At 44.1% G+C, this 13,265-nt stretch overlaps 1 protein-coding gene across 1 annotated transcript in view; it reads right to left on the bottom strand.

The window, feature by feature from the left end:
• Positions 1 to 13,265, bottom strand: part of DACH2 (dachshund family transcription factor 2) — a 270,530-nt gene that overhangs the window by 18,396 nt on the left and 238,869 nt on the right. The window contains exon 11 of the mRNA XM_025209965.1: positions 1,736 to 1,879. Within this exon, the coding sequence (XP_025065750.1) occupies positions 1,736 to 1,879 (144 nt within the window). The remainder of the gene's footprint in view (positions 1 to 1,735; positions 1,880 to 13,265) is intronic.

The following is a 13,265-nucleotide window of genomic DNA, read 5'->3' as shown; positions in this document are numbered from 1 at the left end:
AAAGATCTTCAGAGTTCTTTTTTTTTTTAAATTTTTCACAATAGCCCTTCATATTTTGTCATCATAAAATAAGATGCTAATGAGCTAGTTGATTTGTTCATGCAATCAGATTATCATTGAAATATCAGCATTTGTTCCTCTTGCTGTTACTAATACCTAGATAGCTACCTGATTGCGACTATAAATCAAGCAGTGGTCTAAATGTCACTATTCAGGCCCACAATTAATTGTGGATGTAAATATATGCTGATAACATTACCAGAGTCCTGACATCCTTTAAAAATAAGGGACACAATTTTCAGAAATGCTGAGTATCTTCAAATTCTGGTGTAGTCATTAGGAACTACAAATGCCCTGCACCTCTGAAAAGAAACCAGGCCAAATTCTCTTATGTTATATCCAAATTCAATTTGCTCCAGCATAGTCATCAGTATATTCTGGATAAGTCACTGCAGAACATATAGACATACACAAGCTGGTTTTAAATGGACTAGCTTACATATTGCTAGCAATGTAGCCATGTTAGCACAGGACTCAGCGCAGGCTAACTGGCCAAGTATCCAGCATCTGAGGCAACCTGTGTTGAGTTCCATTCTACCACAGTGCCACAATTAGCAGTACCTAATCTAGCTGGTTTAAAGGTAATTCAGGTCTGCATACATGAGCATGTGGTTGCCACAGCAAAAAGACCAGCAGCACAAATTTGTGCTGCTGTGAATGCCCCTGCAAATGGGGTTGGTATGGGGAGAATTGGCCTAGTTTGATAAGGGGATGCTGTGCTGATCCCAGCAGCCTTACCTGGGGTCCTGGGAGCCTCCTGTGGTAGCGGTGGTGCCAATCTGGCTGCTTGGGTCTGGTCAGCAGCCAGAGCATGGCTCTGGCTGGCCAGGCTCCATTTCTGGAGGCACATGCTGTTGCCACATGCACTGCACTGCTTTTTCCCCACTGTTGTTTTTCTTGACACCCCATGGGATCTCCCAGTGTCAAAAAAAAATGCCACACTGCATATTAGCAGTGTACCAAATGGGTGCATGTATGCCATGTGCCGTTTGTAATGCCTCAAATTGCTTTGAGGTGCCACAAACCTCACGTGTGCGCTCATCTGGACACACCCAACTAAGTTAAATTTCAAATAAAGAAAAAAATGCTAACTTTTGACAGCTCTGCTTTAGATTCAACATCTTGTTGTATCACCAAACACATTTTTTTGTTTTCTGCTGTTCTTGTTCTTGGTTACTTCCACTTTTTTGGCATTAAGTTGTGTTGGTTTTTTTTAAATAACATTTGGGATGTCTATGAAACCTAATCAGGCATAAAGACTTATACAGGACATGGTAAGCTTAATAAATCCTGAGGCTGGACAAGTTCATATTGGGTTTGACAAGCTATTTTCAAAATGAAACTCAGTAATTTTGAAACTCAACCATCACAGGTGGAAACCTCATGCAAACTAAAACCAAGTTTCATACAGCCCCAATCATCATTTTTACAAGTTTCTATAGTAACAATATATAGTATTCCTTTTCACATAAATTTGTCTATGCTTTCTTCTAGATATTTTATTTTTTTAATTAATGATTTAGTGCACTTGGCCTGCAATTGATTTGTAATTATTTCTGCACAAGACTTTTTTTTTTTTAAACAGGATTTTTTGTGCACTATTTTATGTTTTTCAGCTAATTAAAACTGATAAACATCATTCTAAGCTCCTTGTCAAACTCCAGCTAAAACATACCATTTAACATCCTGAGACTGTCTCCTGACGTGGCCTGTTTAAGTGCCTGTTCCACTTGTTCTCTTCGCTTTGATTCAAACTCCAGGGCCTCCTGCAATTTTCTCTTTGCTTTTTTCTCTTTCTTCAAGCGTTTTTGAATAGTTGCTGAAATATAAATATATTGCAAGGACTGTTGTTAAAGCATGCTTTATATATAATAAAGATACTAATCAGTTTGCATTCTAGCTCCTAGAGACTGGTTCTACTTCAGGAGACAAAAACAACACTTATGGGTCTGATCCAAAAAAATGAAGATCCACATGCAGACTTAAAACAATCAAAATTTAAAATCATATAATTCTGCTATCCTTATTTTCACTACGCAGTCCTGTTAATTTCAGTGTATCATTAAAAATAGGCAAGAATGGAGCAAAACCAGGCTGAGAAGCCAGCTACGAAATTTCAGCAGATTTCAGAAATTTGGACTATCTTTAGATCTCAACTCTAAAATCTTTTGAGGAGGTTGGGAATATGGGATTTTGGTTTAAATTATTTTTAATAAAAACTTAAAATTTTTTCAGTAGGTAAAGAAGTATCTAAGCTTCCAACCCTTCCCTGAGACTATTTCACCCATTTTACTAATGGTTGTATGGAATAATAGGCAACTCTAGTCACACCTCTAACATCTTTGAAGTGGAAGTGAGGAGCACTTTGATACATACACAAATATGGCAGAGCATTAGATTTAGTCACTTAGACATTCAGTGGTACTTAAGGAGATGGTATAAGAATTTGCAATGTACAAATAACAAAATCTGGAATGGTCAATCATAATAATATTGCTATCACAGAGTATGAGTGAAACTTTATAGAAGCTAAAAGGTAGACTTGTGTGCTTCACCCAGGAAAAAAATGGAGGTATGGTTAAGCTCCTTTTTGAAGCAAGAAAGATGACATAATTAGAACTACTGCCTAAAACACCTGCCAAATATATGGCCCATCATCAGATGAGCTATGAAGGTACAAGGGTTTCACTGGTGGTTGAATACAAATACAGGAGCTCGGTGTTCTTTGCTAGAAGTTTCTGAATCTGCATTTAGAAGCACTGAAAGCCAGCCAGGTAGAAAGAGAAAAGCAAGGAGAAAGCCAGTAAAGCTCACTGAGTGTGGGCCTTAGAGAGAGCCCAGGGAAACTATACTGGTAAGATGGAAAGAGGCTTGGAACTTTGAGCAAAGAAACTGTCTACTATCATTCAATTCCTTCAGCACAGAGGGAAACTGGTCTTTGTGACAGATCCTATTTAACTTCCATATATGTAAGCAGTGCATATACAGGCACATAACAGCAATTTTTTACACGTATAAACAGCTGGGAATTCTATTTTGTGCTGGTGAAAACAGAATTGTCCTGGACACATACCTACTGGAGGTAAAATAAACACTAACCTACTGGTTAGTAGCACTCACTCAGGGAATGAAGCTTGTACCTTTATCTTCTGCTTCCAAAAGTTCTCTAACCCCCAGGCCACAGGTTGAGTCTAAACATTTTAGATTCAAGGTATCCCTTGCCAGACTCAAGGCACACCTCTGTAGCTTTTGTTAACTGAGTGGCACATTATTTAAAAAACGAATGTATCTGTTACAATGCCTACTTCCTTGCAGAAGGGCAAGGCAGCGGAGGGCAGGACACTCATCAAACAAGAGGAGCTGCCCATATCTGCTTATCTCCTCACACTTCCTGGGCACCCCTAAAAGGATCTCATGGCACCCCAGGGTACCCCAGAACCTTGGCTGAGAATCAAAGCTAAGCACTGCTGAAATCTCTTTCCAGCCCTATTCTTGTAGCTGGCCCATTGCATCTTGCAATTAAACCTTACCACAGTTTTTGCCCTGGCTTATGTTCATATCTGAGGGTTTTTTTCCCCCCCGGAGGCAGCTGCCCAGCCAGAACGCCACCTTACTGAGTGTCTAGAGTAGCCTAGACTAGTGTCTAGACTAGTGCTACCAAAACTGAATTGCAAACTCTGCATTCGTGTCAAAATATGCAGTTGCACAGCTAAATACAGTCCACTTCGACACATCAGAAGTAATTGGAGACTGTCTGTGTACATTCTCTGTAAATAAACAGGATGGCATCAAAGAACAGGACATCATCATAAACTTCAAATAGAAACAGCATGTAAAACTCCAAATTTTAACTAACAGCTTGGCTCAAAAGGGATAACAATGAATTAACACTTAGCTTTTTTACAGTGAATTTTTATCAGTATATCCCAAAGCACATTACAAGGGAAGTATGTATCATTAGCTCCATGATAGCACAGCAGAGACACAAATATATGCAGTGATTTGCCTAAAACCAATCAGCAGGGCAGTGTCAGGGCTTAGACTAGAAGCTTGGCTTGCTGAGCCCCGTTACAATGCTCTATCTAATCCTTAGTGTTGCCCCACACTTCATAAGGTGAAGCTGGACCAAGTTGCCTTGCATCTCTTTTTGCATATATACATTTTTGGAGCATCCCAGGACTCATGACAAGAACATCCAGTTCCAGTCACGAGTGGGTGCTAAGTAGCCCATGAGTTGTTTGTGGGGGGTGTGGCAGGACAGTAGGGGGCACTTCTGCACTGAGCCACCTGCCTCACTAAACCCAACTAAAACCAAGTTGCAGGTACCTCCCCAGGGGCACCAACTTCTGGCCAACCCCCTTCTTGGAGCACACCCACCAGCCTGGGGTAACCACTGCCATCACCCAAGCTCCAGTTGCTGTTGGGCCCTGTGCCGGTTGGGGTACACAGGCCCTGTAGACCTAGGGGTTATTTAACTCCAGCAGGATACATTTGGGTGCTTCTTATAGCCTGAAGCATAGAATGTAGCCTCCTTTAGTCCGCCAAGCAAAGGGAGCAAAAAGGCCTGCCCCATCCCTCTCAAGCATGTACAACAAGGCTTGCTATAGCGGATGGTTTTATTGGGTGAGAGAGTAGGCATGGGGAGGGGTACAAGTCAAACTAGTATCAAAAGAATAACCCTGAGCAAATGGAAGCAGCTTGATATCCTTTTGATAGGTTGCTAGAACGCTTGATCCTAAGTTACTGCTACATTTCAGGTAGGTTACTCACATGTTCATCTACAGTCTAAGAGCTCCAGAGGCCATCTGCTTGTTCCCATGTTCCCAAAGGTGTCTGCTGTGTTCCAAAACATGGCTGAGCCTCCTTCCTTAAGGAGGGGCTTTTTTATACACCTGCTAAGTTCCCAACAGAAGCAGACCCATTGGCTGCTGACAGTGCTTCCAAATGACAGATTGACCAGGTGAAATGACTAGTCACATGGGTGGGAACCTGAGACTAAAGGAGGAGCATGTTCCCCCTCCCTTTGGAACTTTTACAGCTTAGCCAGTCCCGTAGGCAGAGAGAGACTTGGGGCGATTTCTCCACAGGGGGTATCTGGAGTACACACACACACTGAGCAGTCTTGAGCTGTGGGGTCACCATGGCTTGAAACACTGTTGTCTGTGGTATGGCCCAGCCCAATGAACTATTTGGTAAATCATGAGCCTTTACCTTTGAACTAATATCAAGCATAGTTTGCACTACATACAAGTAGGTGCCAAAGTGCTGCTCGACGTGTGTTTATAGATTACCTGCTCCAAAACTTGCAGCAGTTTCAAAAACAAGGTAAAATGCATCAATTCTAGATGAACTAAGTGCATGGGTACTATATGCAAATTGCTACAGCCATGTTTAATTTCAATATTATTGTTTTCAAATTTGCTCCTCACTTCTATGTGCTCAGGGAAAGCTGGGTATGATAATGAGGAGAAGGTGAAGGGGCTGCCAGGAAAAAACACTGAGGGAAGGTAGCAAAGGGGCTACCTGACCACCCCCACCCCACCCCAGATTTATTTTCCTTGCTGCAGCAGTGGGAAGGGAACAAAATCAAGATCAAACCTCCAATAATTATATTCTATACTGGAAAATTATAATTAATTTATAAATTTTCCATATATAGAATCTAATTGGGGAGTCATCTTATAATCAGAGTCATCTTCTAGTCAAATAAATACAGTATATTTCTGTTTTTAAAGTTTAGCATGCACCGCCTGAAGACTTTAATGAGAATTTACAAATTCCACCAAAAATGAAATGTGTTAATTTGCTTTGGTATGATTAGTAGTTTATTCTCTGTGTAAATGGGAAAGTTCTATTCTTGCATAATAGATGTTATTAAAAAAAAATCATCACAGGTATAAAAATTCAGGTTTAATTGTATAATAAATTGTAAAAATTAATCCAAGAAAAAATTACAGATTATCAATGCTTTTTTTGAAAAAAAAATTAGTCATAATACAGTTGTGATGCGAGAACCTGTTTTCATAGACATAAATAAGGTGTCACAAGCTTTACATTAATGACCAAATGCTACTGTTCTTATATACTGTAAGTTCATTCTGGGTATGGATAACTATACATTTGGAGCACTGTGAGGTTACACTATGGCAAATAATGTACAAAAGCATCATTAAAATAAAAACTGAATTCCTGTGGACAGGATTTTTACACCAACATCCATTATTTATTTGCTTCTAGTGAACATTATATACCAGGTACTTCTGACAAAAAAAAAAAAGAAAAAGAAAAAAGAAAAAAATATGTTTTTGGAGAAAGAAAGTAAGTATAAATGCAATGATGCATATGTACTTGCACAAGTCTTAGTGTGCACATAATTTGCATAGCTATTTTAATACTGTCTGAAGAGTTGATTGAATACTGCAGTTAGAGATTAAAAAGGATAATGGAGATGTGTCCAATAACACAGAGAGCTCAAAAAATTCTGAATGTTAATTCTCAAAATGTAGAAAATAATTGGAAGACATGGAGTGTTGCTTAATTTTTTTCCACCACCTTCTTCCTCAGTCTACATAATAAAGAGAAAGGGGAAAGGGAGCTGTCACTTGCTGCATCCATGGGGATCAACAGCAAATAGGCAGAGCCCTTTTCTCCCCAGCACCACCTGGGGTGACGAGGAACAATGGTCATAAGCTGATGGAGAATAGGTTTAGGTTGGAGATCAGAAGGCAATATTTTACAGTTAGGGTGGCCAAAATCTGGAACCAACTTCCCAGGGAAGTGGTCCTCGCCCCTACCTTGGGCATATTTAAGAGGAGATTGGATGATCACCTGTCTGGGGTCTTGTGAACCCAGCATTCATTCCTGCCTGTGGCAGGGGGTCAGGCTAGATGATCTGTTTAGGTCCCTCCTGACCCTAGCTACTATGAAACTATGAAACTATGTGCAGACCATAATGTCAGTCTACTGCTGTTACTACTGGGCAATGGGACTGCTGAGAGACCAGGCATTCAGTTCCCATTCAATGATACTTTTACTTTCCTAGCAGAGTCAACAGTATTTCAAGCCATGGTGACCCCACATCCCAGCACTGCTTGGTATGTGTGTATACTCCAAACACCCCCACAAAGGATCCATGTGCTACTTAGTCCCCACCCATGACTGGAACCAGGTGTTCTTGTCACAAGTCCTGGGATGCTTCAGAAATGTATATGCAGATGAGGTGCAGGGCAACCTAGTCCAACTTCACCTCATGAAGGCAGAGCCACACTAAGGATTGTGTTAGGACTCAGTAACCCAAGTTTCTAGTCAAATCCCTAGCACTGGCCTTCTGAATGACTTTAATCAAATCACCTTTAGGCCACCTTCTACCAGAAGCTTGATATTGAGCACCCAGAGGACCCAGGGGCCATGTAGCAGTGCCTGCAGGAGCTGACCTGGGCCCTCAGTGAAGACAAACAACAGAAGCTAGAGGAGGAGTGGACACTGGTGGAGACCAATAGGACCCTTCACAGCTTCAAGAACAGTAAAACTTCTGGGGTGGACAGCCTTCCCAAAGAATTCCAGGTGGCCTATTGGGCTCAGGTGGGCCCTGACCTGCTGAAGGTCTTTCAAGACCAACTTCAGGAGGGCCTCCTGGGAACTGGGATGGACTGTGGCCTCATTACCTCATTGTACAAGAAGGGGCCAAGGGAGGAATTGAAAAACTGGAGGCCCAGTTGCTGGCCAAAGTTTTGGTTATGCAATTCATATCTGTCCTAGGGTCTATTATCTACAAGGACCAGTTGTGTGCAGTGTCAGGGCATCAGATCCATGGAACCCTGCTGCAGCTGCAAGATGTGCTCCAGTTCCAACAGGAGAGAAGGCAGAACATTGTACTGACCCTGGACCTGTAGAAAGCCTATGGCCGAGTATCCCACCAGTTTCTCTTTGAGATGCTGTGAAAGATGGGAATTCCCTCACATTCATTGTCTGAATAAGGACACTGTACACGGATGTTAGCAGTGAGGTGCTGCTCAGTTCCTGAGCATGCTGATTACAGTAGAGTCGGGGGTCCAGCAGGGTTTCCTGCTCTCCCTGATCTTCTTTATCTGCACGATGGAGCTGCAGTCGATTAGGCAGGACCCAAGATCAGCAGAGTCCCAAATCCCAGTGGCACCAGGGAGAGACCAGGATTCTGGTCTACATGGATGACCTCAATGTCCTGTGCAGAGACAAGTGATCAGTCGAGAGAGTGCTGAAGCACACACAGGCCTATGAAGGGGCAGCAGGGACCAAGCCTAACATGAGTGAGAGCGCCTAGCGTTGGGTGAAGTTGTCGGCCCTGGGGGATCTCTATCCACCATTAGTGGGGGTCAAGGTCCTCAGGGTAAAGTCCCCCCCCCGAGTTGAGTGGACAGAAGGCATGGGAAAAAACAGAGGCTAAAGTGAGGCACAGGTTGGGACTGTGGCACATGTGCCACCTCTCGGAGGGGGGGGGCAGGGGGAGGGGGCGTGGGGCTCATGAAGGCAGTGCTGCTACCAGTGCTCCTTTACACTGCACTAGTCTTCCCCCCTACTAAAGTATGTTGCCTACGGAATCCCAAGAGCCATGGGTGTCTTCTTCTGAGGATCCAGATGGGAGAAGGTGACAAGGAAGATGCTATGCTATAGACCAAGCAGACTAAAGCCAGCAGAATGGCAGATATCCTCCTGCTCCTCTAGGCCAAGTACACAAGCCAGATCTGCAAACTGGTGACTGGGACAAAAATGAAAACAGCCTACTTTGTCAGATACTATGCAGGGCAGCTCCCGAGACAGCAGTGAGTATACATGCTAAACAATGGGAGACCGTGGGCCATGGAGCAGCCATGGTTCTACAAGGTTATCAAGGAGTTCTGGAGCAAATATGACCTGGTCAAAGAAGCCCCTGCAATCATGGCCAACCACTGGCAAATTCAGGAGGCAGTCAGAGCCAGAGACAGACTGTCAACCATGGACCTGTTCCCTGGCAACAGCTGACAGGCCACGTGGGAGCAAATTTTCCATGAAGGCCTATGGAAAGACCACAGGGACTTGAACTGGAAAGCAGCTCACTGGGCACTCCCCATGTGGGCTCTGAGACGCAAAGAGGGACAGAGAAGCCAACCCAACTGCTCCAAGGAAACTTGCCAAGGCAGAGCAGAGACCATCCACTACCTTTTGTGGTTCTGCCCATATATAAAGTAGGTATGGAGGAAGATAAACTAGCTCCCCTGGGTGGTGACAGGAGTCTAAACTATGACCCAGGAGGTGGCACTGTACAGACACCTGGCCAAACAACAGGGGTCCCCATCAACCTGCTTTGATTAGTTCATCTCCTGCATCAGGAGTGCCCTGTGGAAGACCAGGAACTCCCAATGTACTGGCACACAAAGCTTTCATTCGAGGACTGTGTTCAAATGGGATTGGGTGAGCTGCAGACCTACTATGAGAAGACAGTAGGAGAGGTGGCAAAGATCATCTGGCAGAGGAGCCACTGGCATAGACTGTTCAAAACCCCCCCGCCTCCCTGAGGGAGAGAGCAGTGACAACCAGGAAGAAGCTGAGGACAGCAAAGAAGAAAGCAGACCAAGTGACAATAACAATGAGGACAGCGACAACAATGATGGAGACAACAGTGATAGCAACACGAACTAAAAGACTCAAGACTAGAAACCAAGGGAAGAAACAGAGGAACAGTGTCATTGTTATGGAGAAGGGGATGAGGATGGTTGTGTGGGTGCACAGGTGCACGTACTGTAGTGGGTATGTGATTTTATAACTGTATATGTGCTTGTTGAAGACTGATAAGGTTGTAGTGTGTGTGTGTGTGTATATATATATAGCCTTTTTTGCAAAAAACCCAAACAAATACTCTTTATTTTCCAGGCACTGTATTCACTGTGGACTCTCTGTTTCAGGTCTATTCTGCCCACTCAAACTTCAGCAACTTATCAGATGTCTAGTGGGGTGGGGGGGGAAGGGGGGCAGGCAATACAGATGTACTCTCATGTTTTGGGTCTGTAAGTGATATTTTCCTTATAGTAAATTTGACACAAACCTGTGTGAGATGTTTCACCTTTCACTTGGCTTCTAGGAAGATTTTTTGAATGGGGTGAATTACAATTATCATAAATTTCTTTGACTCCACTGTGATTGATGGTTTTGGAGAGCTGTTGAGGTATTTTCCCAAATAGTCAAATGATCTTTGAAAGGATGCCCCAGTGTTTGCTGCAGCTTGTGCCACCCTTAAATCTCTTCTACCTCCGACAAAGAAGAGGGTACTGGATCAGAACCCTGGTTTATAGTCAGAATTCTCAATAGAGTTGAGGATATCGAGAGGGTATGATGTTCCTGGTCACTCATAGTACCACTGGTGCCAACTGAGATACACGCTAGAAAATGGCACTTGGCATTTTGAGTCATTTCTCCACTGTTTGCACTTTAGCCATGTTAAAGTGTCTGTCTCACTGATTCTTTGTTCACATCAAATGTTCATTGCAAATAACCTGCCCAGCCCTCTGCCTAGCAATCTGTTAGAAGGCCAAACCCTGCTCTGCTTTGCTGATACAAAATGTCTCATTGAAGTAACTGCCACTGAAGCACGTACAAGTCAAGCAGCCCAGAATGCACAGAAGGGATCTCTCAATTAATTTTATACTACATTTAAAATTGAAACTCTGTACTGATGTTCTAGTTTAGAGCATCTCAAATGATATATTGCCAGTCTCCAGGTAGCCGATCTTAGATTGCAATGGAAGGAACTCATCTTTAATGCTTTTTAATATTTTAAAATTTAATCAAAATGCTTCCTTAAAGTGTAGGGGGAGTGTTCTGTCATCACTTGGGCTGTGAAACTGCAACAGCTGTATGGAGGTATTTAACTCCATTTATTTTTGTTTTCTTTCAAATGTAACACCATCTTGAGGCAACCACCCTTTCACCCTCCAACATGCACATAGCAGCAATCCTTGCTTTTTATCCCAAAATACCTGTGGATGTTTCTGTGCCTAGTAATAATAAACATTAGTATGATATCAAAACAAAGAAATGGGCCACCTAAAAGGAGCATACTAGTACCTATACTATTTAACATCAACACCAATAATCAGCTAAGTCACCCAGGTGCAAGAAATGTTACTTATGCAAATGATTTGTATACCACTGCCCAAGCTAAAAACTTCACCCAGGTGGAGGCCATGCGGGCATCAGTAGTCAATGGGTTGTTAGACTATTACATCAAAAATCAACTAAATGCCACTCTAAATAAAACAGAAGATAGTCTCTTCCACATTCAGAACCAAGATACTAGTAAGCAACTTAACCTAACCTGGAATGGAATAACCACTGTCCACTGCTCAAATACTATCTACCTGGGCGTGACGCTGGACTACATGCTTTCATATAAAGCATATGTAGAATCCATACATATAAAGTACAAAGTTAGTTCCTGGAACAACATATTAAAGAAATTCATTAACACCAAATGAGCGGACCAGCCCAACAACATTAAAAACTACTGCACTTGCACTTGTTATTTGGCAGCTGAACGTGCATGCCCAGTTTGGGAATGATGGCACATGCAAAGAAGCTACGCTCTGTGCATAACAGAAGTTGCATGTGCATTACTGGATGGCTATAAAACAATGAATGTCAATAGTCTCCATCTACTTGCCAGAATCATCGCACCAGACATCATGAGAGTGCTAGCAAGCAAATTAGAATGTACCCGGCAGCCTGAAGACAAGAGGCACTAGCTACATTGCTACATTGCAGCTCCCACTGGATGAAACACCAACAGCCACACAAATAAAAATGTGGCAATGACAACTAAGGATGACTCAGAAGGGATATACAAAATTGCCAAACATCTCCCTGCAGACACAGAGCTTGACTGACTGTGGGTATGTGTGGAGGGATGTGGGTTGGTGTGTGGGTAGGTGTGGGGCAATTGCTGGGGGGACGGTGCGTGCAGGGGACCTTGTGGGGGGCTGCTCCCCCCTGGAGGGCCACAGCCCGCCCGCCCAGGGTCCCAGGTACCCTGCAGGGCCACTTCCCCCCCACCAAGGCCTATAAGTTACCTTCTGCAGCAGCAGGGGGAGCGGGGCACTCTGAGCTCACTGCTGCTAGCTCCCAGCTCTCAGGGACCGCGCACCAAGCCCAGCTGGGTCCTGCTGGCCCTGGGGCTGCTCTGCCACCCAAGTGGGCCAGTTGCATGGCGGCAGAACCTGGCATGGTGCGTACAGACTGCGCACTGCGGGACTGGCCTAACCAGGCAGCATGACTTGCCCCAGGGCTGGCAGGACCTTGGGGGGAAAGGAGAAAGGGATTGGGGGGGGCAAAGAGAAAGGGATTGGGGGGCAAGGAGAAAGGGATTTGGTGGTAGGGGTCTGCTACAGACCCCCACATCAAGGGGAAGAAATAGATTCGGGGCTCCTGAGGCAAATCTCGGAGACCATAAAAGCTAAAGAGGCGGTAGTCATGGGGGACCTAAACTACCTGGACATCTGCTGGGAGTCACAGACAGCAAAGTCCCACCGCTTACGCAGGTTTCTAACCTGTGTACAGGACCTCCACCTGACACAGGAGGTACACGGTCCCACTAGGGGGAATGCCATACTGGATCTGGTATTGGCAACGGGGGATGACATGGTAGGGGACCTACAGATCGGTAGCCATCTGGGGGACAGAGATCACCTAATAATAGAATTCACCATAAGAGGTCGAGTGGGTAAGGTAAGTAGTAGGGTGAAAATGCTTGACTTTAGGAAAGCTGATCTCAATGAACTCAGGCGATTAGTCAAGGACGCACTGCAGAGTAGGAGTTTTGAAGTGATGGGAGCCCAAGAAGGGTGGCTGTGCCTTAAGGAAATGATCCTTCGGGCACAAAGCAAGACGATCCCCGAGCGAGGCAAAAGGGGGAAAGGGGCCAGGAGGCTTCCCTGGCTGACCAGAGAAATCCAGGGCAGCCTAAGGGACAAAAGGGGAGCACATAAAAAGTGGAAACAGGGAGAGATCACCAAAGATGAATATACCTCCTCTGCTCGTGCTTGTAGGGAGGCAGTTAGACGGGCCAAAGCTGCCATGGAGCTGAGGATGGCAACCCAAGTAAAAGACAACAAGAAATTGTTTTTTAGATATATAGGGAGTAAAAGGAAGGCCCAGGGAGGAATAGGACCCCTGCTAAATGGGCAGAAACAACTGGTGAC

Source organism: Alligator sinensis, unplaced genomic scaffold (assembly GCF_000455745.1).
Source record: "Alligator sinensis unplaced genomic scaffold, ASM45574v1 scaffold242_1, whole genome shotgun sequence".
Lineage (NCBI taxonomy): Eukaryota > Metazoa > Chordata > Crocodylia > Alligatoridae > Alligator > Alligator sinensis.
This window is presented reverse-complemented; position numbering and strand designations above follow the sequence as displayed.